The sequence below is a fragment of the Cannabis sativa genome, chromosome 8 (assembly GCF_029168945.1).
Source record: "Cannabis sativa cultivar Pink pepper isolate KNU-18-1 chromosome 8, ASM2916894v1, whole genome shotgun sequence".
Classification (NCBI taxonomy): Eukaryota; Viridiplantae; Streptophyta; class Magnoliopsida; order Rosales; family Cannabaceae; genus Cannabis; species Cannabis sativa.
Window position 1 is genome coordinate 39,029,166 of NC_083608.1, and position 24,648 is coordinate 39,053,813.

Here is a 24,648-nt window from a genome sequence, read left to right on the forward strand (position 1 = left end):
TCACATTTATTGTTAATCCATTATTTACACATTAAATTGTCATGACTAAACTCAGACAACGTTAACATTAATAAATATATGACAGTTACTGAACTCATCAACGTATGCGTCCTTCGCATCTGCGAGTTGACCGTTCGTGTTCCGTCTGTTGAGTTCGTAGGGTCGCACGTACGTTTGGAACGTCTGCGTCCTTAGGTGATCGCTCGTTACAGACGTCGCATGCTGAAGTTGGTAGCATCTGGACATGCGAACTTACATTGGTCCGTTAGGGCTATTGGGTCGTTGGGACCAAAACTGCATCATAGGGCATTGGCCTCTATACTTGCCGCGGAGGTATAGAGGGAGGTACTCGCACATGTTCTGACATATGCGAGTTGGGTCTACCCTGTATGATGAGGATTACGGTTATGCGGTGTGAATTAAGTCGCATCCGCGATACCTCGCTGGTTTTATCCTGGGCGAGGTCTAAACTTCGAGAAGCCTCTCATGGACATTTCAGCCTTCACTGGAAGTCTGGATACACGTGTCCTTCAAGGAGGAGTCTGGTCTCGAGTTTCTAGGTGAGAGAAATCTCACTATAACACATCCGATGATGAATGGAAGTTCCAAGGCAACAAACAACTCAATACCTCTGCAATCTCTGTCCGAGGAGTTCTCAACATGCTTTGGAAAAATCTGACCCCAAATGATCAGCGCCCAACCATTATGCTCGGCCGTGGTGACCCCACTGAGTTTCCCAGCTTTCAGACCACCCCCGCCGCTGTCGAAGCCGCCGTCGACGCTCTCCGATCTTCCAATTTCAATTCTTATTCTCCCACAGTTGGCGTCCCTCAGGCCAGGAGGTAGCTTTATTATTATATGTTTATTTACCATACATTTTCAGATCCACTACTAGTATTGATTACAGATGTGTTGTCTAGTAACTTTTTATTTTTTATTTTTGAAGGCTTATGTGAACTACTTGGAAGAAATTATTATTTTTCTTATTATTCAGTAAAAAAATATATTTATATATTATACATATCTAGTGATGAAAATGAATTATAGGTGAATGTTTTAGGTAATATATATGATGTGTAATCCCAAGAAAGTCACGTTTGTTGAACTTATAAATTTGAATTATGGTGTTTATCTAAATCTAATTTCACTATTTTGTTCATAGTGCATTTCATTCGCACTAAGCGTAGATTTTATATTTTAGATCCAATATAATTTGCACCATAACTCAAATCTAATTGAATTTATTATGGTTATTTTGAATTGGTTATTATTTAATATTAAATTATTTAATATTTATTAAAAAATATTTTTTTTAATTAATTAACAACAAAATAAAATAAATTATTAATTTTTAGTCTTCAATAATATATTAAAATAAATAAAATAACAACTAAAAAATTCAAAAAATATTATATGTTGAAATAAATATTAATTTTGTTTTAAATTATAGTTCTTTTACACATAAAAATAAAATATATATTTGATTTATTAAATTTTAATATATATTTATATTGTATGTATTAAACTTTTAATTATTAATTTTTTATATTAAAGTATTAATGTATATAATTTTCTTCAATCAACGTCGAATTGGTATATTTTAAATTTTTCAATCAAATCCGATTTATGTGTAATTGGTATATGTAAACAGAGCGATTGCAGAGTACCTCTCAAGTGACCTCTCGTACAAATTATCAGAAGATGATGTTTACCTCACATCAGGTTGCACACAAGCAATAGAACTTGTTATATCAGTTTTGGCACAGCCGGGAGCCAACATTCTACTGCCAAGACCAGGCTACCCACAATATGAAGCTAGAGCTGCATACGAAAAGCTCCAAGTTCGCCATTTCGATCTTGTTCCAGAAAAGGGTTGGGAAGTGGATCTTGATTCTGTTGAAGCTCTAGCTGATGACAACACTGCAGCAATTGTTATAATTAATCCCAGTAATCCTTGTGGAAGTGTCTATAAATACAAGCATCTGAAAAAGGTTAGGTAGTGATCATGAAATTTCACTCTTAATTATGTTGTATGTGTTATTAGTCTTGAAGTTTTTGTATATGTAGATTGCTGAAACAGCTAGGAAGCTTGGAATTTTGGTGATTGCTGATGAGGTTTATGGACACTTGGTGATTGGGAGTAATCCATTTGTGGCTATGGGAGAGTTTGCATCAATAGTTCCAGTTCTTACACTTGGCTCCATATCAAAGAGATGGATTGTTCCTGGTTGGAGACTTGGTTGGATTGTCACAAACGACCCCAATGGCATCCTTATAAAAACTGGGGTTCGTTTATTTTCTTTGATTCTTAAAACTTTTTAATCATGGACTTTGTCTTTGATGAACAGATTGGAATTTCATTTTCACTAAATGAAATATAACTTTACTCTCTTCTTTATAGATAGTGGAGAGCATTAACAACTGCCTGAACATCACCAGTGACCCTGCAACCTTCGTTCAGGTACTTGATTCAATTCTATCTTCTTGTCTCTTGAGCAGAAGAAAATGAAAACTGATATCACTTGTGTTTTTCAGGGAGCAGTTCCTCAGATTCTTGAGAAAACAAACAATGAATTCTTTTTGAATATTAAGAACATAATGAGAGAAGCTGCAGAGTTTTTGTATGAAGCAATAGAGGCAATTCCGTGCCTCACTTGTCCACAAAAACCTGAAGGATCCATGGCTGTTATGGTGAGGAAATAGTAAATACTGTATGACAATATTTTTGCTATATTCATACCTTAAGGATTACTAACAGTGTTAGCTATTAACAGGTTAAGATAAACTTACCACTACTAGAAAACGTTGTCGATGATGTAGACTTTTGTCTGAAGCTAGCCAAAGAGGAATCTGTAATTTTCCTGCCAGGTAAAAAATATTCATTTTATCTTTACTGTGAGATTACATAAATTATCCTCAAAACATGTAACTGTGCTGACATAAAGGTTCATAATCAGGTGTTGTTGTTGGGCTGAAAAACTGGGTTCGAATCACTTTCGCCGCTGAGCTTCCTTGTCTTGAAGATGCTCTTGGGAGACTAAAAGTTTTCTGCCAAAGGCATGCCAAGAAGCCATGATATTTTTACTACAGATCTTAGGTAGCTTATGGTTAGAAAGGAATGAAAACATTAAAATAGAAATGAGAATAAGTATTAAGTATAGAATGAAATCAGATTTAAAATGCTTAAAAAAAATTGATAAAATTATTTCATTTCCATTCTATTTCATTTCATTACCTCCATTCAAATGTCATCCTAATATGAATTCATCTGTTTGAGTTCAACTTGGAACGCATTCTCCTAAGAGCTGTTTAGAGTCTTTAGACAAACCATTTGCCAATAAATTATAAGATTTTTATAAGCAATTTGATTGTGATCAACAACACTGTTGGTTGATCTTATCATCTGCTTGCTCCTTCCAGGATTTTTTCTAGGAATTATTTCCCATTTAACACCAAATGTGGACTAAAAAAAAACATGGGAAAACATGTGAAATCGTCAAAAAAGAAAAGCCTTTAATAGTTGTTATACGCTTCTAAATTACATATATGAGAAATAATAATGCACGATGGGATATGAATTAGCCGTACTAAAATTGTGTCTGAGCTGATACAAAGCCACACAAATTTTATGTAAGGCTATGAAGTGTAAATATTACAAACAACAGGTATCATGAGATCATTGAAAAACTACTGACCCCAAACATATTGGAACATCTGAATGGCTCCATCGGTGTTTGGTTTGGTAGAATAGAATGGTAATTGTAATGGAATAAGAATTAATAATTGTTATGTTTAATTTATTGTTAAAATGAATATTGAAATAGGCGGTAAATTTATAAAATTATCTTCACTTTAGTAAGAAAAAGTATAAAATAAAAGTAAGATAGTCATTTTAAATAATTGTAATGAAGATTCATGAGGTATAAGAGTTCATACCAGTGATGTAAGTCATTACAATGAAATGCCATTACTAAGTTTAAAGGCAAACTAAGTAAAGATTGGAATTGTAATCATCATTTCATTACAATGTTGATTACAAGAAACCATGCATTAATGCTGATGATAGTTGTAGAGCTCCAACACCAAGAGCATGAGATGAAATACAAAGTTGTAAATCCCCCATTTCATACAAGATCAACAAAAAGTTGATCATCTCAAACAACCCTTATTTTATTCAAATATATTGGGACAACAGTTTAGTTTTTATTAGTTAAGCTGATGATAGTTTTCTGATATAAACTGTTTAACCTCCCACCCCACCAGCATTTTCAAGACACATACAATAAAAATCTTATTGCTTCTTTGCATGCCTATGGCAAAAGACTTCTATCCTTTGAAGACCATCTTCAAGAAGTGAAGGTTCAATGGCAAAAGTTATTCGCAGCCAATTCTTCATCCCCAATGCTACCCCTGCAAGAATACCCAAATGTCACTTACAACACCTATAAACCATATAGCTTCAACAAGATTTAGTATAAATGGTAATTGTTTATGTCTTCCAACAAAACAGAGAAAACAGTAAACTTACCAGGCATAACTATGACTGATTCTTCTTGTGCAAGCTTGAGACAGAACTCCAAATCATCATTTATGTCAGCCAACAAAGAAACATTAAGCTTTACCTGAGATACAACTTAGGTGCTTCAGAACGATAATTTCAGTGGCTAAAACAGTAGAGTTACAGTAAACTACTTAATGCTACTTACCATCACAAACATTGAGCCTTCTGGCTTGTGTGGACAATCAATGACAGGATTATTTTTTATTTTAGAGTAGCATATCTCTGCAGCTTCTTTGACAATCGCAACAATTTTTGAATAGTACTCCTTGGTAGTATTCTGAAGCATATCAGGAATTGCACCCTGAAACATGAACCACATTGTTCACTTTTAAGGCTGGAACAAAAGTCAAAAACATAAATGATCATACTTGATATCTTACAACTGAGTTTAGAAAGACAGTCTATACGCAAGTTAAGAGAATATATATGAATTATCCCCTTTTAGGCATATCTCTTAATTTCAACTGATGAAAACACTATGTATGAAGAATTATAGCAGAGAGAGAACGAGAGAGAGAAAACAGAGTGTGTTTTCTTGAAAGTAATTGAAGAAAAAAACTTGAATGATTTTATTACTGAAGCAAACGTTTATATACAGAGTTACAAGCTAAACAAACATAACAGAAAATAACAGAAATAGACAAGTGGAACAACTGAAACTAACAGACTCTAACCAACATCAGTTAGTTGGTTATCATCCCCCCTCAAACGAAAAGGGGAGGAAGACACTTTGAGTTTGTTTTTTGAGGTAGTGAAACCGGTCTTTAGGCAGAGACTTGGTGAGTATATCAGCAATTTGATCGACAGAGGGGACATATCTAACAGAAACTTCATTGTTGAGAATCTGATCACAAACAAAATGTTGGTCTATTTCGATGTGTTTGCAGCGGGCATGAAAGACCGGATTAGCAGCTAAGGCTGCAGCACCTTGATTGTCCACCCAAATAATGGGAATATCAGCTAAGACCACCTGTAACTCTGTAAAAAGAGATTGCAGCCACTTTAACTCAGCAGCCGTATTAGCTAGAGCACGAAATTCTGATTCAGTGGAAGACCGAGCAACCACCTGCTGTTTCTTAGCAGACCAAGAGATAAGATTTGGTCCCAAAAAGATAGCATAACCACCGGTAGAGCGACGATCATCAGGGCAACTTGCCCAATCAGCATCGGAGTAAGCTTCAATAGATAATCTAGCTGCTGGAGATAGAAACAAGCCGTGAGTAATGGTCCCTTTTAAGTATCGTAGAAGCCGTTTACATGCTTCCCAATGAGTGGTAGTTGGGGCATGTATGAACTGTGATAGCTTGTTTATGATAAATGCAACGTCGGGTCTAGTGAGAGTTAGATATTGCAATGCGCCAACCGTGCTTCTATAAAGAGTTCTATCTTCAAAAGGAGTCCCTTCCTTAAGAGACAGTTTATGTGAAGAGCTTGTGGGACTAGAACACACCTTAGCACCTTCAAGATGAACTTTCACAAGAAGGTCTGTTATGTATTTGCTTTGGGATAATGACATTCCACTTTCATTTCTATGAATCTCAACTCCAAGAAAGTAGTGGACTTCACCCATGTCTTTAAGAGAAAAGGCTGCATTAAGATCACTTATAAATCTTTGTATAAGACTTGGATTAGGCCCTGTGATTAATATGTCATCAACATAGACTAGGAGTATTATTTGATTAGGACCCGAGCCATAGAGGAACAAGGAAGTATCAGCACGAGAAGCTGTAAAACCCCAGCTGAACAAGGTGGTTTTAAGCTTGTCATTCCAAGCTCTAGGCGCTTGTTTCAACCCATAGATAGCCTTGTTTAGTTTGCACACATAATGGGGATATTGAGAATCAATAAAGCCTTTTGGTTGGGTCATATAAACCGTCTCATTAAGATCCCCATATAGAAAAGCATTTGACACATCTAATTGCCTTACTTCCCAATTAAAATGGACAGCAAGAGTAAGAACTAACCTGACCGTGACAGGTTTAACGACCGGACTAAATGTGTCCTCAAAGTCAATGCCCGGTTGTTGAAGATATCCACGTGCTACCAATCTTGATTTACACTTATCAAGACTCCCATCTGCATTTAACTTAACCCGAAAAACCCATTTGTTGTCTATTAGGACCATATGAGATTCATAAGGCACAAGAGTCCAAGTTCCTCTTGCTTTGAGAGCATAGAATTCACTTGACATAGATCGATTCCAGATAGGATCTTTAAGAGCTGACTTCACAGATTTAGGCTCTCGAGGTATGAGAGACTCAGGTAGTCTATGCTTAGTGGCCATATAAGCTTTGGGTTTGTATATACCTCGCATAGATCTAGTTACCATAGAATGAGTTCTTGGTATTGTTGAAACTGCTGCATTAGATATAGGAAGAACTGGTACAGAATGTTGCACAGGTGCTGTAGCAAGAGTTGCAGCAGTTGGTTCAGGTGCTGTAGCAAGAGTTGCATCAGTTGGTTCAGTTGCAGTCACATGTTCTGGTGAGTTAAGTGGTACAGAGTTGCTGACATTAGTAGAAGCAGTAGGAGTAGCATTTTCGAATGCAGTTGGAACAGTACCAGCACCAGAATTGAATGAGGAAGCAGCTGAAATAAGTGGTACATCAGACCTGAAAACCTGTGGAAAACCAGTAGAAAATTGCATAGTAGGACAGCCAGCAGTTTCAGTTGTTTCTTTAGCAACAGTAGGAGTATTGTTAGTAGTAGGAAATAATAATTCATTAAAAGTGAGTAGCATTTTCACAAACATAACCTTTATGTTTGGGTGAATAACCAAGAAACAAACATTCTTCAGATCTGAGTTCAAGTTTATGATGATGATAAGGTCTTAGATGTGGATAGCAAGCACAGCCAAAAGGCTTAAGAATGTGATAATCAGGGATTTCATGAAATAGACACTCAAAAGGACTGATATGGTGAAGAATCGAAGTAGGCATTCGATTAATAGAGAGAGTTGCACATTGAAACGCAAACCACCAATAAGAAAGATCAAGACCAGCTTGAGCAAGAAGAGTTAGACCGGTTTCAGTGATATGCCTATGCTTTCTTTCAACCCTACCATTTTGTTCATGTGTATGGGGACATGGTTGCTGAAATCTAATGCCTTGATCTGCTAAAAATCTCTCAAAAGGTCTGAATTCTCCCCCACCATCAGCTTGGACAGCTTTGATGGGAAGATTGAATTGTTTTTCAACAAGGCTTTTAAATTTTATAAAGGTTTCAAAGGCTTGAGATTTGATTGAAAGAGGGAAAATCCAAGAAAACCTACTATAATCATCTATGAAAACAATATAGTATCTATAGTTTTCTTTAGATAGAATGTGGGAGGGACCCCACAAATCAGTGTGCACAAGAGCAAGAGGTTGAGTTGCTCGAGATTGAGATAGAGGAAAAGGTAATCTATGATTTTTGCCTAGTTGACATGCTTTGCAAAACTTAAGATCTTTAAGTGAACAAGCAATATTGGCTTTGGTGAGGATTTTTCTTAAAGTATCAGGTGCAGGGTGCCCAAGTTTTGTGTGCCAAACATTAACATCAGTGAGAGTTTGAGCAATGAAAGCTGTAGAATTGTACACAGTTGGAGAGAAAGAAAATGACTCTTTATTATCTTGATTATTACAAGTAGAGGTTGAAGAGTCAACCAAGGTACAATCTTGAGTACAATTTTTATTTTGACACAAACTGAAAACAGATGGACTAGCAGCAGTAGCCAAATGCACCTGAAGAGCCTTTTGAGAGAGATTTGAACTATCATCCCCTAAGAGATAGAGACCATCTTTAATTTTGCCCTTGAGTAAGACAGCCCCCGTTTCCTTGTCCTTTACAAAACAACAAGTTTTATGAAATTCCAAGAAAACATTATTATCATTAGTAAGCTTTGAAACACTAACCAAATTTTTAGTGATAGTAGGAATTTGTAAAACAGAATCAAGATTTAAAGAACAAGATTTGGAAGAAAGAGTAGCTTTACCAATGTTAGAAATAATCAGTTTCTTACCATTAGCCACAGCTACGGTTTCTTGGCCAGAATAAGGAATGATAGATTCAAGATTATCAGTAGACTGAGCAATATGATTTGTTGCACCAGTATCCACATACCAGCCTTCATCATCACCAAAATCCGGAACTGTTTGAGCAAGAAATGCTTGAGGATCATAATCGATGGTGTGTTCAGCAAGGTTTGCTTGGGGCTGAGGGTGGGGAGCTTTTGGAGTGACCCAATTTCTGTCATATCTATAGTGACAAGTAGCTGCTGTGTGTCCAAACCTCATACACACTTGACACAAAGGCCTGTTGTTATTGACAGATCTGAATCCATAGCCACGATTACCAGTTTTTCCAGCATTATCCGTATGTTGACCCTTTCCAGTATTGTGATAATGTCTGTTACCCCCAGTTCTTGATCCCAAAGTAAGGTTTGCAGCCATTTTCGTAGAGATGTCCAAAACCGTGGTGTGTCTTTCAAGTCTTGATTCATGGGACATCAAGAGAGCTTGAACTTCTTCCAGAGACAAGTTTTCACTTCGAGAGGTAATACTAGACACCACAGAATCAAACTCGGGACCAAGCCCATTAAGCAAGTGCAGGATTAAATCAAAATCATTAACTGGATGTCCAGCAATGGCTAAAGAATCACATACAAACTTAATTTTGTCAACATAATCTGAAATTGACAGATTACCTTTCTGTAGATTGGTTAGTTGACATTTAAGTTGAAGTAATCTTGCCTTAGATTGGCTAGCAAACTTCTGTTCAAGTGCCTTCCAAACAGAGCGCGAAGTGGAGTAGCATGCAACAGTGGCCAAGATTCCCTCTGTCATTGAGGATCGGAGCCAGGACAACAACAATTGATCCTTGCGACGCCATTGCAGATACAAAGGATTGTCGTTGCCAATTATGAGTTTATCAGGAGGAGCTGAATCGCTGAGAAGCAATTCATCAAGATCATGACCGATCACCGTGGGTATGACCTGCGATTTCCATGAAAGAAAGTTTGAGCGATCAAGCTTCAAAGTCAGAGAAGCAGTGAGAGAATTTGAGAAGGGATTCCAATTCTGTGCCATCGAGGAGGACTGAGCCGGCACACTGACAGGATCGGAAGCTCCAGCTTGAGACGAGTGGTCACCGGAAGAAGCCATTGACGTTAGTCAATGGCTCTGATACCATGAAGAATTATAGCAGAGAGAGAACGAGAGAGAGAGAGAAAACAGAGTGTGTTTTCTTGAAAGTAATTGAAGAAAAAAACTTGAATGATTTTATTACTGAAGCAAACGTTTATATACAGAGTTACAAGCTAAACAAACATAACAGAAAATAACAGAAAATAGACAAGTGGAACAACTGAAACTAACAGACTCTAACCAACATCAGTTAGTTGGTTATCAATGTAAGATAATTGTGTTTTTCTTTTTCTTTTTTTCGAATATTTCTTGTGTCCCATTGCCACTTTAATTACAAGTTAAATGATCTTCCTACTGACACTAAACTAAATGGAATGCCATAAAAAGGATGACTAAATAAAATTCCTATCTCATCACCGAATTATGTAATTATGGACGCATCTTGAATTTGATACCTGAATGAAGGTCACAGGATCAGTTGAGATATCGAGACAATTGATGATTTTCCTGGTTAGCTGAGAGGGAAAAAAAAGCAAGTTTTTGATATCAGAAACTATGCCATACAACTCTGCTTGATTTTAAACAAAATGGGGGTACTTCTAATGTTTGTGTGTGTGCAAAAAAGTTACATGTTTTGAATATAAAGACACCTAAACAGGCCCATGCACACACAATAGTCAATAACAAGACACACAGAGAGAGAGAGAGAGAGAGAGAGAGAGAGAGAGAGAGAGAGAGAGAGAGAGGACCCCAGATTTTTTGAGGATGCCATCAGGATCATTTGTCACAATCCAACCAAGACGCCAACCAGGTACACCCAATCTCTTTGATATAGAGCCGAGCGTTAGAACAGGTACAATGGATGCATAAACTCCCATAGGAATAAATGGTGTACTTCCAAAACAAATATGAGCATAAACTTCATCAGCAACCACAACAAATCTAAGCTTCCTTGCCGTCTCTGCAATCTAACACAATACACAACAAATTTTGAGAGAAGTTTATCAGAAAATCACAATTCCAACAGTGTGAATATTTTGACCAATTAACCTTCTCCAAATGCTGGGCATTGTAAACACTTCCACATGGATTTCCAGGATTAATCACGACCATGGCAACAGTATTCTCATCCGAAAGAGCTTCAACATGTTGCAGATCAACCTCCCATCCTTGTTCGGGAATAAGGTCATAGTGACGAACTTCAAGCTTGCTCGAGGCAGCCCGGGCTTCATAGTAGGGAAATCCCGGCCTTGGAAAAAGAACATTGGCACCAGGACGAGCAAGGGCTGTTATTATCATTTCTATAGCTTGTATGCATCCAAGTGTGACAAAAACATCATCCACGGTTAACTTGTTTGGAACATCCTGGGATAGGTACTCTGCAATAGCCCTGTTACATTTCAATACTCAAAAAGTCGTTAGTATAAATGGTCCAAAATAAGGTGATAAAATGTTAGTAATGGATGAATGGAGAAATTCAGCAGTACTTTCTAGCCGATGGGAGACCATTGGTGTAGGAATAGGAGTTAAAGTTGGCTGAACGGAGGGCGTTGACAACGGCATCTTCAGCAGTGGGGGGAGTGCGAAAGCAAGGGAAGTTAGAAGGGTCACCATGGCCAATAGGGATGACCACATCCACAGGTGTGTTATTATCATCTTTTCTTATATTTTGGTACAAGGTATTGAGAACTCCCCGGACTGTGACGGCTGAAGCGGTGTTGCCTTGCTCTTCTTCCTCCACACCAAAGTTCCATTCCCTTGACCCCTTAATCTCCATTTTCTTTTCTTTTGTGTTGAGTGGTAGTGCACGCAAAAGAGATTGTTTTTTGTTTATTGAGTGCAACAGCTGCATATGAATAGATTCTTTTTTACGGAAAGAAACTCAATGACTTAATTCTATTGGCTGTATATTAATAATAATTTAATAGTTGAGGAATTATTTTATATTGGAACTATGCTAGAATTCAAGAAAAAATATCAAAAGAGTGTAAAAGAACGTGTAATATAAAGAGTCTTTAGCATTCCTCTTATATCAAATGGCACCATTTTTGTTTTTTAGTGTGTGTCAAAAACCACCCTTTGAAGATTCTTTCCCTTTTCTGTTCATCAAAAATTATCATTTGTGGATCATAACAAGTTCCAAATGCTTAATCATAAAAAGTTTCAAATGCTTAAGACCTCTCAACTCATTACTTAAGAGCATTCTTTGCCAATACACTTGAGATATTTATTAAACTAAATGACACAATTATATAGTTTATAGTTTTTGTAACATTTGTAGGAAAAGTGTAAGATATGGCCATCACCCAAGTGAGGTAAAGTGAAATGTTACTAAATGGGTCACATTAGTGGCATTTGAACTACAATAATAATTTGAGGTTTTTGTTTTATAAATATAAAAAAATGTAGTAGAGTTTACTTCTATATGGCATAAATAAATAATATAAAAAATATGAGATTAAAAAATAATTAAAATTTAAAATATAAGGAAAAAAAAATAATAAATGAATTTAATAAAGTCACACTTCGCCGCCGGAAAAGTCACTAGAAAAGTTATTATAAAAATCACCAAAAAAGTTTTTGAAAAAATCACTGTTGCCGAAAAATTTGTCATCACCGAAAAAGTCACTATCACTAGAAAAGTCACTAAAAGTAGATGTCTCAAATATAAATAAAAATAGAACCGATTTTATAACATATTGAATAAAGGGATTATTTCACAAATACACAAAAATAACCAAAAAAATTACAAAAATACAGTTTCACGGAATTTTAAACATTTTTACGAATTTTTAATTTTAATTACAGAAAATACGGTCTTTTTATGTTGTACTCTTGTTAATTTGTTGTTGATTTTTTGTTATTTTTATGTTATTTTTTGTTGTTATTTAGATGTTATTATCATGTTACTTTTGTGTAGTTTTCTTGTTGTTTTTATGGAAAACCATAAAAATATAAAATAAAATAAAATAAAATCTTTAAACGTAAAAATATAATTTGTTTACAAAAGATGGTGCCTTCTGTAATTATCCTTTGGATAAAAATAAATAACTCAAATCAACTATAATTAAAATATAGTTGGTTCTGTAATATAATGAATAAAAACAAATAACGCAAAATAACTCAAACCAGTTATAATCAAAATAAAACTAGTTCTATAATAGTGTTATAATGAATAAGAACAAATAACACGAAAATAACTCAAATCGGTTATAGCTAAATAGAACCGGTTATATAACATAATGAATACAAACAAGTAACATGCAATAACTTAAACCGATTACAATTAAAAAGAGAGAGAAAATAACACTGAAATATAAATTAAAAATAAAACTAGTTCTACAACAAAATACCTCATAATACATAATACCTCATAAAACCAGCTGTAATTTTTTTTTTTTAAAAAAAAAAAGTGAAGATCAATTCCAAAAAATATTGAGGCATAAATATGAAAAGAATCGGTTTCATAACAAAACAAATAAACACAAATAATAACACACAATAACTCAAATATAATATAAAGAAACCGATTATATTTATCAATTAGTTAAGAATTTGAGACAAAAATACTGGTTTCGTAAAGCAACTAAGACAAAAACTCACACACAAAAAGCAGTTAAATAAAATAACTCAAGCAAAAACATCCATTCAACATGCTCCAACCCACCAAATAATTACACTCATACCATATTTACCCTAAAAATACTCATTCATTATGTTATATAACTGGTTTTATTTTAATTATAGCTAGTTTGAATTATTTCGTGTTATTTATTTTTATTCATTATAACAATGTTATAAAATCGGTTCTATTTTAATTATAACTAGTTTGAGTTGTTTTATGTTATTTGTTTTTATGCATTATGTTACAAAACTGATTATAATTTAATTATAACCGGTTTCAGTTATTTTGTGGTACTTATTTTTATTTATTATGTTATAGAACTGAATCTATTTTTATTTATATTTGAGACATCTACTTCTAATGACTTTTCTAGTGACTTTTTCGGCAACAGTTTCTTTCCAACGACTTTTCCGGTGACTGTGACTAGTCCGGTGACTTTTCTAGTAACTTGTTCAGTACCAATAACTTTTCTGGCGAAACTTATTATTGTTTTATAAATATAGGATTTCTACATTTTTTTACAAAAATGACATAAAAAAACTTATATAAATATAAAAAAAAATTTAAAAAAAAATTCATAACCCCGTGATGTTATTTATTTATGTCATAAAAAAGTAAATTCTTATAATTTTGCATATATTATCTAATTTCTACTAATAATTAATAATATTTTTAAATGTCCCTTATAATTTTTTATATATCTATTTTTTATATTTAAATAATTTTAGTGACATTTTGATATTGTTAGTAATTTATATTACTCACATTTGTAGCAATGTCATTAATAGTATATTTTATTATTTAAAATGTCATTTTGTCCTTCAAATATTATATAAATAATTAATTTTAAATACATTAAAATATTATATAATTAATTTTAGTATTTTTTATAATTAATTTTCATTCAAAAAAATTAGTTTTAGTATTTTAGTTACGTAGTTATGAGTATTACGTATACAATGATAAGTACTAACTACATCATCAAAGCGAAAAATATTAGAAACTTGCAAATTTGATAATTTTATTATTCAACTTTTTTTTTTGTAATTACATAAAAATGTTCAGGAACATAATTAATATATATTAGAATAGTATATATAGATTCAGGTGCAGACTCACATAGAAGCAAGGTGAGACAATCACTTTCCTAAAAATTTTTTGTATATATATTTTAATTAATTACAATATATATTTATAAATAAAAATAATATTTATAAACATAAAACAAACTTTGATATAATGGTAAAATTATTTCTTAAATGTCACAGAGATTATGAGTTCTAATTCCAATAAAAGCATATTTACTTATCATTTACATTTTTTTTTCTTGAGATAAAAGTTATTTACATTTTACTTTTTTTGAACCTCTACCAATAAGACTTGTATTTAGTGTCTTAATTATTGAACTTAATATTTTTTTTATTATTTTTTTCAACTTTATACTATATTTAATACTAAAATACAAATTTGCATCAATTTTTAACATGTTATACAATATAGAAAGAAAAAAAAAAAAAAAAAGACGCTCCCCTCATTTACAAAAAAAAAAAAAAAATATCAACCCCCTCAACTTAAATCCTGGATCCGCCACTGTATACATTACATAGGGATAATGATTTTAATACCAAAAAAAAAAAAAACATTTATGTACTTCAACATTTTGCAACTTGCAAAAAGAAAATACTAGTATGGATTATCCTGCAATTGAAAAAAATATATAAATTAGTGAGAATAATGCACTATATATATGGCAAATAGATACCCTTTGAAACCAAAACCCTTCATTTATCCAAAGTTAATTGATTCAGCCAAACAATTAAAACCAATAAAATCTTATTTACTTAATACTTGAAATGAGATGGAATACAGTTATAGAATAAGTCAAAAAAATATAATGGTGATTAGCTAATTTTGAATTAGCTATATGAGTAAATGCATAGAAGTTGCAAGCATCATTTTATGCTAATTGAATTGAATGTTGACTGCTAATCACAATCTGTAAAATCACTCCAAATAGAGATATATACAAATTTTTATCATTAACACGCATATATATACATTGAAAAAAGTAAAAGAAAAATGTGGTAAATTGGTAACTCTCTTGGAGAAAGTTCATATAAATTGATCAAAAGAGTTGTCATAAAGTACTATTACTTCAAATATTGGTTGATGTACATATTAATTTAATATATTACAGTATCACCAAATATAGATAACAAAGTAATATTATTGATTTTCATAGTGGCACAATTATCACAACGATACTCTATATTGACAACCTAGAAAGTGGAGTGGGTGGTAGCATATTAATGAACACCTCTTCACCTTAGAAGCAATTATATATATGCATAGAAATAAAATTTAATATATTAGTAGATAGATGCATGACTAGCTAAGATGCCAAAAAAAGAAAAAGTATAACATCGACGAACCTTTGCATCTTTGCAAGGTACGAAATGCCAATGGCTGGTGTAATAAGGTAGGCTGCTAATGTATTTACCCTGAGGAAACATTGCTGATTATTATTATCATTGGACCAAAAGAGGCAAATAATATTTCTGTAATCTAACAACAAAATGGAGCTAAACATACCACTCTAGTAAAGGGCTGAAAACTTAACTTTTATGTGTTACTAAAGCATGGTCTCTTTTGTAAACACTGCATGTGTGTGAACCCTGGCAAGCCTGCAAAGAAAATACATTATTTAAATTAATGAATTTTTAATTTCTCTTTTTCAGCTTTATTGCAATTTACAAAGACAAGTGTTACAAAATCAGAGCTCACCATAACTCATCTTTTGTCCTCCAAAATCAAAGTCATTACCAGACCAAATCACCATGACAAGTTTTTATAAGATATGCAAAGGAAGTGTATTAAGACAAACAATTTATATGTGCTTGAATTATATATGATAGGATGTGTTTTTCTTTAAATTCAAACAAGAATACAATCAAACAATAATTTATATATTAACCAGTTTGAAAACTTGAAAATAAAGTAAAATAACAGTATCTATATACATTGATGAGAATACTTTGTATTCATATATCTTGCTTAGTTATTATTAATGGATAGCATGTACCTCTCAAAAAAAAATATGTAAATGATTAAATAAACTAAAATAATTACATCAATATAGAAGTCAGGGCCGGCCCTGAGTATAGGCGGGCTAGGCTTATGCCTAGGGCCCACCTAGCTCAGGGGCCCAAAAAAAATTTATCCTCTTTTAAAATTACACATTTTTTTTTTATAAATTTTGAAAAATACCACATTTTTTTTAAATGAGGGCCCAAAAATATTTTTTTTCTCTATGACCCACTAAATTTCAAGGCCGGCCCTGATAATAGAAGTAAAACATACTTTGTGTCAATTATACTAAAAAATAAAATAAGATTAAATACAGAAATAATAAAATGCGACAAATAATCAATATATACAATCAAACCTCAAACTCATAAAAAAATTTCAAAAAGTTTTGAAAGTAGTATTATAAAACTTACCCATCACATTCTTTTGCCCAAACCATCGCAACCATGAGAAAAGAAGAAGCAACCACCAAATGTTACCTTGCGTTCACCATAATTCAACTTTTCCCTTTCAAACCCCTTCCAAATTCTAGGACTTAGAATCAGGGCCGGCCCTGTAACAAAGTGGGCCATAGGTAAAAAAAATTTCTTGGGCCCTTATGTTAGGAAAAATATGGTATTTTTCAAAATCGGTAAAAAAAAATGTATAATTTTAAAAGAGGAAAAAAAAAATTTGGGCCCCTGGACTGGGTGGGCCCTAGGCACAGGCCTAGCCCGCCTATGCCCAGGGCCGGGCCTGCTTAGAATCATAATCTCAAAACATGTAACATTCCATAAAACACTAGTTGATATACACATTTGAATGCCTACGGTCTGAACCTTGCCGTGAACAGCCAGACCGCTAACTTGTTCACCCACCTCCTTTCGCAACACTTGCGACAACGGGAAATAGAGAAAGATCAAGATTGCACAAATAAACTCAGGGTAAAGAAAATCAAATAAAAAAGAACCCCAATTAATGATGAACCCAACTGAGAATTAGGGTTTGTTAGTTTTTTTTTTTTTTTGAAGGAATAGGGTTTGTTTATTGGGATTGAACATAGTGTATTTGATTTTTTTTTTAAAACAAAAAAAGGTAAGGGCTGTGGTTAATTATTTTTTTTTTATACTTTTTATTCAAAAAAAAAAAAACTATTTTCTCCTTTTACTAAAACGTAATGCACAATTTTGTTTAGTCTTTTGACATGGTATGAAGTTTTGTTTTGTTGAGTCTTATTATTGTGTTATTGATGGAGCCTTGTAATTAGAAATTAAGTCCCCAATCCACTATCCCAATCAATCCAAGCACCATTTTCATCTTGGAGCTTATGAATTAAATTTTGACATTTCCGAGAGCTAGCGAAAGCATGAAAATACTTACTGTTTTGGTCACCCTCTTTAAGCTAGAGTTGCTTTGAATGTTGCTTCCAAAACATCTCTCGTTGGTAAGGATTTCAAACAAATCTTTCTGATCCTCTCCATATTTTTAATTGAATAGTCATCACGTCTTCCTTTGAGCTGCTTCAAAGTCAGTTTGGCCTCTTTAATTCTTGAATTAAAATCACTAGTGTAATGTTGCCCCAACTACTCAAAGCATCACCACACATCTTGATTTTATTTTGGACATCCAGCCACATCTCTCTCTCCCAAACATCTTTGACCACTTGAAAGCATAATGACTCTCGTAACCAAGCATTCTCAAATTTGAATTTTTTTTCGGACCAATCACATTCTTTACAATAGTCGGCTCAAGGTAAATAGGGCAATGATCCGAGGAAGAGAAATTTAGATTATAAAGCTTCGAAGAATTAAAAATTTCCAGCTAATGTTTCGAAACTAGGGCCCTGTCAAGCCTAACTTCCACCCATCTAGGTGTACCACGACATTTTTCCCAGGTAAAAGGGTGTCTAACCAACTCCTTTTCAGTCAACTCACACTCAAAAAGCACCTGGTTGAAGCCTTGGATTAAGCTAGATGGGTAAGGTCTTCCACCATGTTTGTCTTCTTAGCTTGTAACATTGTTTATGTCTCTAATAATTGCCCACGGCCAATGAGTGTCTTCAGCTTGATGCTTGATGAGCCTCCATGTGTTGTGCCTTAGACTCCTATTAGGTGCACCATACATTCCCACCAGTCTCCAAATGGGTTGCCCGTCAACACACACTTTAACATTGATATGTTTGTTCAAAAAGTCTATAAGTTGCACTTCCTCTTTATTTCTCCACAATAATGCAATTCCCTCACTATGACCTTGGGCTTTTACAGTAATAGCACTATCAAAGTCCATATATAATCTGGCCCGCTCCACCACATCTTTACCACAAAGAGTTTCACATAAAAGAATAATTTTGGATCTCTTTTGAATTACCAAATCCTTAAGGAATTGTAAATTCCGTAAGTTCTCAAGCCTCCGGTAATTTCAACTTAAAGTGGTCATAATTCTCAGCAGGACACCAGTACCCGCCCCAGAACTCAAATCCTAGCCACTCTCCGGATGCTATTGGGGTGGATAATAAAATTTTTAATATAGCACGATTTATATTTTTTATTTTTTATGGCATAACACTTGTCCGTATTTTGGTGAGCACATATAAATATTGACTGGGCAGCACGACACGAATTTACAACAATAATTTTGATTATTAAATATACACACTTCAATATTTAATAAGACTACTCTTATTGTCATATAAATAACATGTGGTTGGCTATCGAAATCGTCCGCTGGATTACGTCTACACAAATAGCGTGAACAGTACCAACGCGCCAAATTTGGTTCGTACACCACAATCTACCACGTGCAAAGAACAAAATAGGATTGAAAGTTGTAGACGCGCCTAAAAGAACGGGGGATAGAGAAGAATGATAGAGACCAGCGGCAGACACACACTCGGGGAGCAAATCCGAGGCAAAATCTTAAAGATAAAGGAAAAATGAAGAAGAGAGAAGGGTATAAACGTAATTAGGTAATAGCACCGAAACAACAATGATGATAGGACGCGGCTTCCTTAAAGATGGACGCGTACCGGTAAACACTGAAACACGTGTCTAGTTCTCACTTGCTGGACCCATTTCCTCACTCGCACTTCACCAACAGTATATAAAAAAAAAAAACTGATGAGCGATTCAAACGGATTTTAGAGAGACAGTGACGTGGCCGAGATCTCTCATAGTTGTTGGAATTGGTCGTCACCTCATCCTGCCACTTATACAAATTATGGCTTGCCTTTGGCCCACTCTTCACTTTGGAGCGTATGCTTAAAATTGATTTACTCTTTTCTTTTATTCTTTACATATTAAAAAATAATGTTTTTTCTTTTTAAACAATTTAATGTTCTTTTCTTTTTGGTTTGATTGCTTCAAAAAAAAAATAATGTTTGATTAATACATAAGAGACTGCATGAGCATGGATAATGGATTCTAGTTTTATAATTGGCATTTTATTGAAAACTTTTTAAGGGAAAATTAAATAATAAAATTATTATGAGTTCTTTTAATGCACAAACTCCAAATAAAAGAAAATAGAAATACCAAACATGTCTTGAAAGGAAGAAAAAATGTATTTCACAAGATTTTTTGCTTGATTTGTTCATGTCCTGAAAGAAGTATTTTTACCGTTGAATATGTCCAAAATTTAATACATAAATTACCGAATAATCTAGTTTTTCTCTTCATTTTAAATTACACATTCTTTTTGAATATAATCTGCCATCAAAAAATAAATGAACATACTTAATTTATAAAGTTAACATGTTTAATTTATGATGGCAGATTATATTCTAAAAAAAAAAAAGGTGTAATTTAATATAGAGAAAAAGTTAAATAAGAAAAGGGGATCATATGCTTATTTCAAAATTTACATAATGGAGAAAAAAAAAATAAGGAGAGTTTTATTTGCTCTTAAAAACTTAAGTCGTCTTTGCTTTGATGTAATGTAATATAATAGGAATGGTAATTGTAATATGAATGGTAATATAATAGAATTAGAATTGTAATAGGAATGGTATCATGATGTTTAATTTGGTTTAACTCTGTAACGAACATTGTAATCAAATAAAATAAGTTGTATATTGACAAAAATACCCTTAGTTTTATTATTTTTAATAGGGTAAATAGCGGCATAAGTACTCAAAGTTTAAATTTGTAAGCGGCATAAACTCAATGTTTATTTTTACCGGAATTAGTACCCAATATTTATGTAGAACTTGATAATTAATCGTACTAATAGTAATATGACACGAACTATTAATGTCTTTTAACATTTTAAATTTAATTTTTACTAATTTTTCCAAAAAAAAAAAAAAAAAAAATCTTCTTTTCATATTCATTAAAGAGTATGATTTTTGCCTTCTAAATTTTTACATATATCCTATGATGTTTTTTGAATTTTTTTAGCCATTAAAAATTTCATTAAACTATTGAGATTGTTGCCTTTACGGATTTTTGTCTAATTTCATTCAGTTTTATTAATTCAGTGATTGTTTATGTAGACTTTGATATACTAAAGTATGTGTCTCGAACTTTAACATGCCTTTAAATTTTATCCATATTAGACTTTTCTTATTAAATTGAATAAAAATCCTTAAATTTAACTTAATAGTTCAAAGGAAATTTTGAAGAGGAGATATTTTATGAGAAATTTTTTTTATTTTATTTTTTAAAAAAAAAATGTAAGAGAAAAATTATAAAAACATATATAAAAAAATCAAAATAATAATGAAAAAAGACACTTTTATTTAATATTAGTAAATACTATTTTGGATCTTGTATTTTGTAAAAGTTATTAATTTGATTATTTGTTTTGTTAAATGATAAAATGGATCCCATATATTCTAAAATTGTACAAATAGGACCCTGAAATAAGTTATTTGTCAAAATAAAATCTAATAATAATCTGATCTAGAGTGGTTATATTTTTTGTATCTGTTTATATTAAAAATTATTTTAAAGTTGGTTATAGTAAAATATAAAATTATTAAAAATTAAACTCTTGATATTATTTTCACTATTTTAAAAAATATAAAATATAGGAAAATTCTACAATGCACCCCCATAAAATAGATATATTGATGTACCCCTATCTGTTTTAGCATCCGAAATAATTTTTTAGTCAAATTTTTTCTCATGGTCATGTACGTTATAGTTATTTAAGACATCCTGCAAAATTTTAAGAAATTTGGAAAAGTTTAACACGCCGAAAATTATGTTCAAACAGTGTGTTGCACGCGTGACTATTTTATTTTATACGCGTGTAAAATAGACTGTTTGAACATTGTTTTCTATATTGTAAATTATTTCGAATTTTTCCAAATTTTGTAGGATATCTTAAATAGCTATAACGTACATAAATATGAAAAAAAATTAGACTAAAAAATTTTTCTGGATGACGAAACAAGTTAAGGGTGCATCAATATATCCCTTTTAAGGGGGTGCATTGTAGAATCACCCTAAAATATATTTATCATTTAACAAAGGAGGAAATTACACTCTATACCCTTTTTATATTGTCCTCTTTTATTTTTACTTTCTTTTTTAAAATCTATCATTTTTACCTCTTTTTTTAAACATTGTACCAATTTTGCCCCTGTCACTTCAAGATACTCTCCATGTGATTCTCTTATGTAAGGGTATTTTGGGTATAATACATATAAAAAGAGGTATGTTTCAAATAAATATAAAATTAGAGGTAAATTTGATTAATTGATGAATAAAAGAGGCATTTTTCAACTTACCCCTTAACAAAGGGTAAATACCATTTTGGACCTTCTGTTTTACAAAAGTTACCAATTGGACCCTGTGTTTTGTTAAATGACAAAATGGACCCTGTATTTTTTAAAATAGTACAAATAGGACCCTGAATTGATTTTTTGTCAAAATAAAGTTTAATTATAATCCGATCTAAAAGTGCTATGACAAAACTGTTTACATTTTTTGTATCTGTTCGTATTAAGCATTGTCTTCAAGTTGGTTGTATTAAGAAAAAAGTTGTCAAAAATTAAGTTCAGGGTCCTATTTTTACTATTTTAGAAAATACAGGGTCTATTTTATCATTTAACAAAATACAGGGTCCAATCTGTAACTTTTGCAAAACACAGAGTCCAAAATGATATTTACCCTTTGACAAAATAAAAAGTTTAATCGATAACTTTTAAAAATTATAAAGTTGAAAATAGTATAAAATTCTCATAAAATATACTAGCGTGGCACCCACGCGCTGACACGTAATAAAATAAAAGAGCGTAATATAAAAGCACAAAGGAAGCCGTAATAACGGCAGATGGGCCTGTAATGGAAGCCGGCACACAATGAAAGCTCTAGTCTCGCCGCTTGTCTAAAAATTGCCGCGTGCCACGTAGCTTCGTAATATACTCAATTTAGCATCTTCATAAAATATTATTATTATAATACTCACGTAACTCACTAATCTCTCTTTCTCTCTCATAATGCTTGGGCGGCGCCCTCTCTGCCCAGTCAAACTCATTGCTGACCGCCACAAATCAATTAATCTCATTAAATAATTAATTTTAAAATTAAAAAATATTAGCTCCCACATCTCCCTATAAAAGGACCCTCAAAGCATGGTTATTCCCAGCACACAACAAAGCAAACCGCTCACCCATTACACCCAACCCAACTTTAATTCATTTTTATTAAACCAAAAATAATAACAAAAAAGAAAAACAAATATGGCTTTGAAGGAAAGGGTCGGAGTGAAGAAAGCTAATAACAACAAATCGATTGTCGATGCCGGCAAAGAGATGCATTACCGTGGGGTAAGGAAGAGGCCATGGGGACGTTACGCAGCTGAAATCAGAGACCCGACTAAGAAGAGCCGGGTCTGGCTCGGAACCTTTGACACCGCCGAGGAAGCCGCAAAAGCCTACGATTCCGCCGCCAGGGAGTTCCGCGGCGCCAAGGCTAAGACCAACTTTCCTATTCCTTCCTCCCCATCCGCCGATCGCAGCCCTAGCCAGAGCAGCACCGTTGAGTCTTCCGGCAACGACTGCGCCGACCGTGATTCCACGCGCCGCCTTAGCGGTGGCGCTGTGTTCCCGTTTCTCCAGCAGGAGCAAGTGGTGGCGCCGTCTGCTCCTCCGCCCCACCATGTCGTGGCGGCGTATAGGGGTGTGCCGAGTGTAGGGTTTGTTCCCACGCGCCCCGTGTTGTTCTTCGACGCGCTCAGTAGGGGAGAGTTTGTGACCCCAGTCTACCCAGTTCGTTTCGACCCGGGTACTGTAGAGTTCGGGTCTGGAGGTGGGGCCCAGGTTCAAAGCGAGTCGGATTCGTCGTCCGTGGTCGAAGGGCAACCAAGGAAAGTTCTCGATCTCGATCTTAACCTTGCTCCACCTGGGGAAGCATATTAAAAAAAAAGAGAGAAAATCTAACAATTTTTGTAATAACTAATAGCCACCAAAGTTTTTTTTTCCTCTTTGTTGGGGTGAAATCTCGTTTTAACTTTAGTTTTGTAAATTCTGTTCCTTTCGAGAATTTAAAGAGAGAAGTTAGCTAAGAAAGAGTGATGAAGTTTTAATGGCTTCCATCATAGATGTAAATTTGGTTCAGTTTTCTTATCTTTCCCTTTTTATTTTGATAATGAAGAAATTCAGTTTATTTCTATTTTTATTTTGAACATTTTATAACTGTAGTATGTTTCTTCATTTTTGGGTATTTTTGATAAAATTAACTAATCAATACTTGGAGAAAAGGTCATTACCTGGACAAGAACATTACTCAAATAAGATAAGATGGGGCCAACCTCTTTTCTAAAGATGCAAAAATATTAAACAGCTATAAATCTATAAATTATGATTAGAGGCGAGATATGGGAATTTTTTTTTTTTTTTCAACCTCAAACTTTTATTTTCTAGTTTAATATTACTGAGAATCTGTAATCCTATTATAATTCATGGTTAAAACCTCTCTATGAGTTTTCTATTATTATTATAGTCTTGAAATTCATTTGATGACTAAATTATTTTCAATAACGCCGTACCCACACCCATTGATCTACTTAGGACTATTATGATTTTTTCCCAAATAATTAAAAAAATATATATAAATAATCTCACGCGTGGATGTAATTTTTATACATTTAGATCGTGTATATACATATATTTTTATTTAATTATTACATCTGGTTCTTTACTTTCCGTAGTTCAAGGCGGCAAAAAAATTATATTATTTCGTACGTTGTACTGTAGATGTATATATGCGGTGGATGGCACGTGTTAGCTCATGGTTTTGCCGTCCAACGAAAAGAATTAAAATTTAGAA

The 24,648-nt window shown here is 33.3% G+C and overlaps 3 protein-coding genes and 1 long non-coding RNA gene across 7 annotated transcripts; 2 read left to right on the forward strand and 2 right to left on the reverse strand.

The window, feature by feature from the left end:
- Positions 1–359: 359 nt before the first annotated feature.
- On the forward strand, positions 360–3,422 carry LOC115699416 (nicotianamine aminotransferase 1). Its single transcript, XM_030626809.2, has 7 exons — positions 360–842; positions 1,652–1,991; positions 2,068–2,286; positions 2,402–2,461; positions 2,536–2,691; positions 2,775–2,868; positions 2,958–3,422. The coding sequence occupies exons 1-7, from the start codon at positions 661–663 to the stop codon at positions 3,074–3,076; spliced, it is 1,170 nt and encodes a 389-aa protein (XP_030482669.2). The 5' UTR covers positions 360–660; the 3' UTR covers positions 3,077–3,422.
- Positions 3,423–3,975: 553 nt separating this feature from the next.
- Positions 3,976–11,653, reverse strand: LOC115699415 (tyrosine aminotransferase). Of its 4 annotated transcripts, XM_030626808.2 has the most exons (7): positions 11,172–11,626; positions 10,735–11,074; positions 10,434–10,652; positions 10,140–10,199; positions 4,707–4,862; positions 4,529–4,622; positions 3,976–4,410 (listed from the first exon to the last, which is right to left on the reverse strand). In XM_030626808.2, the coding sequence occupies exons 1-7, from the start codon at positions 11,534–11,536 to the stop codon at positions 4,292–4,294; spliced, it is 1,353 nt and encodes a 450-aa protein (XP_030482668.2). In that variant the 5' UTR covers positions 11,537–11,626; the 3' UTR covers positions 3,976–4,291. The 4 variants fall into 4 exon arrangements, with proteins under 4 accessions (XP_030482668.2, XP_060957927.1, XP_060957926.1 ...); XM_030626807.2 differs by lacking the exons at positions 3,976–4,410; positions 4,529–4,622; positions 4,707–4,862 and adding exons at positions 8,142–8,382; positions 8,562–9,534 and having other exon boundaries at positions 11,172–11,644; XM_061101943.1 differs by lacking the exons at positions 3,976–4,410; positions 4,529–4,622; positions 4,707–4,862 and adding an exon at positions 7,167–9,534 and having other exon boundaries at positions 11,172–11,653.
- A 2,663-nt stretch (positions 11,654–14,316) lies between these two features.
- Positions 14,317–20,297, reverse strand: LOC115699032 (uncharacterized). Its single transcript, XR_009684151.1, has 3 exons — positions 17,756–20,297; positions 15,742–16,949; positions 14,317–15,007 (listed from the first exon to the last, which is right to left on the reverse strand). It is a non-coding gene; the product is annotated as an uncharacterized LOC115699032 (long non-coding RNA).
- A 2,199-nt stretch (positions 20,298–22,496) lies between these two features.
- LOC115699474 (ethylene-responsive transcription factor 4) lies at positions 22,497–23,991 on the forward strand. The gene has a single exon (XM_030626905.2). The coding sequence runs from the start codon at positions 23,061–23,063 to the stop codon at positions 23,736–23,738; it is 678 nt and encodes a 225-aa protein (XP_030482765.2). The 5' UTR covers positions 22,497–23,060; the 3' UTR covers positions 23,739–23,991.
- The last annotated feature ends 657 nt before the right edge of the window (positions 23,992–24,648 follow it).

What these genes read in the sequence shown, in the direction of transcription:
- LOC115699474 (XM_030626905.2), top strand. Translation starts at nt 23,061, where the DNA reads ATGGCTTTGAAGGAAAGGGTCGGAGTGAAGAAAGCTAATAACAACAAA.
- LOC115699415 (XM_061101943.1), bottom strand. Translation starts at nt 11,536, where the DNA reads ATGCAGCTGTTGCACTCAATAAACAAAAAACAATCTCTTTTGCGTGCA. An exon ending in GGTCTCCCATCGGCTAGAAA is followed by an intron (nt 11,075 to 11,171) that starts GTACTGCTGAAT and finishes GAAATGTAACAG; the next exon opens with GGCTATTGCAGAGTACCTAT. An exon ending in GCATCCTCAAAAAATCTGGG is followed by an intron (nt 10,200 to 10,433) that starts GTCCTCTCTCTC and finishes TTTCCCTCTCAG; the next exon opens with CTAACCAGGAAAATCATCAA.
- LOC115699416 (XM_030626809.2), top strand. Translation starts at nt 661, where the DNA reads ATGCTTTGGAAAAATCTGACCCCAAATGATCAGCGCCCAACCATTATG. An exon ending in AAGGATCCATGGCTGTTATG is followed by an intron (nt 2,692 to 2,774) that starts GTGAGGAAATAG and finishes AGCTATTAACAG; the next exon opens with GTTAAGATAAACTTACCACT. An exon ending in ATCTGTAATTTTCCTGCCAG is followed by an intron (nt 2,869 to 2,957) that starts GTAAAAAATATT and finishes GTTCATAATCAG; the next exon opens with GTGTTGTTGTTGGGCTGAAA.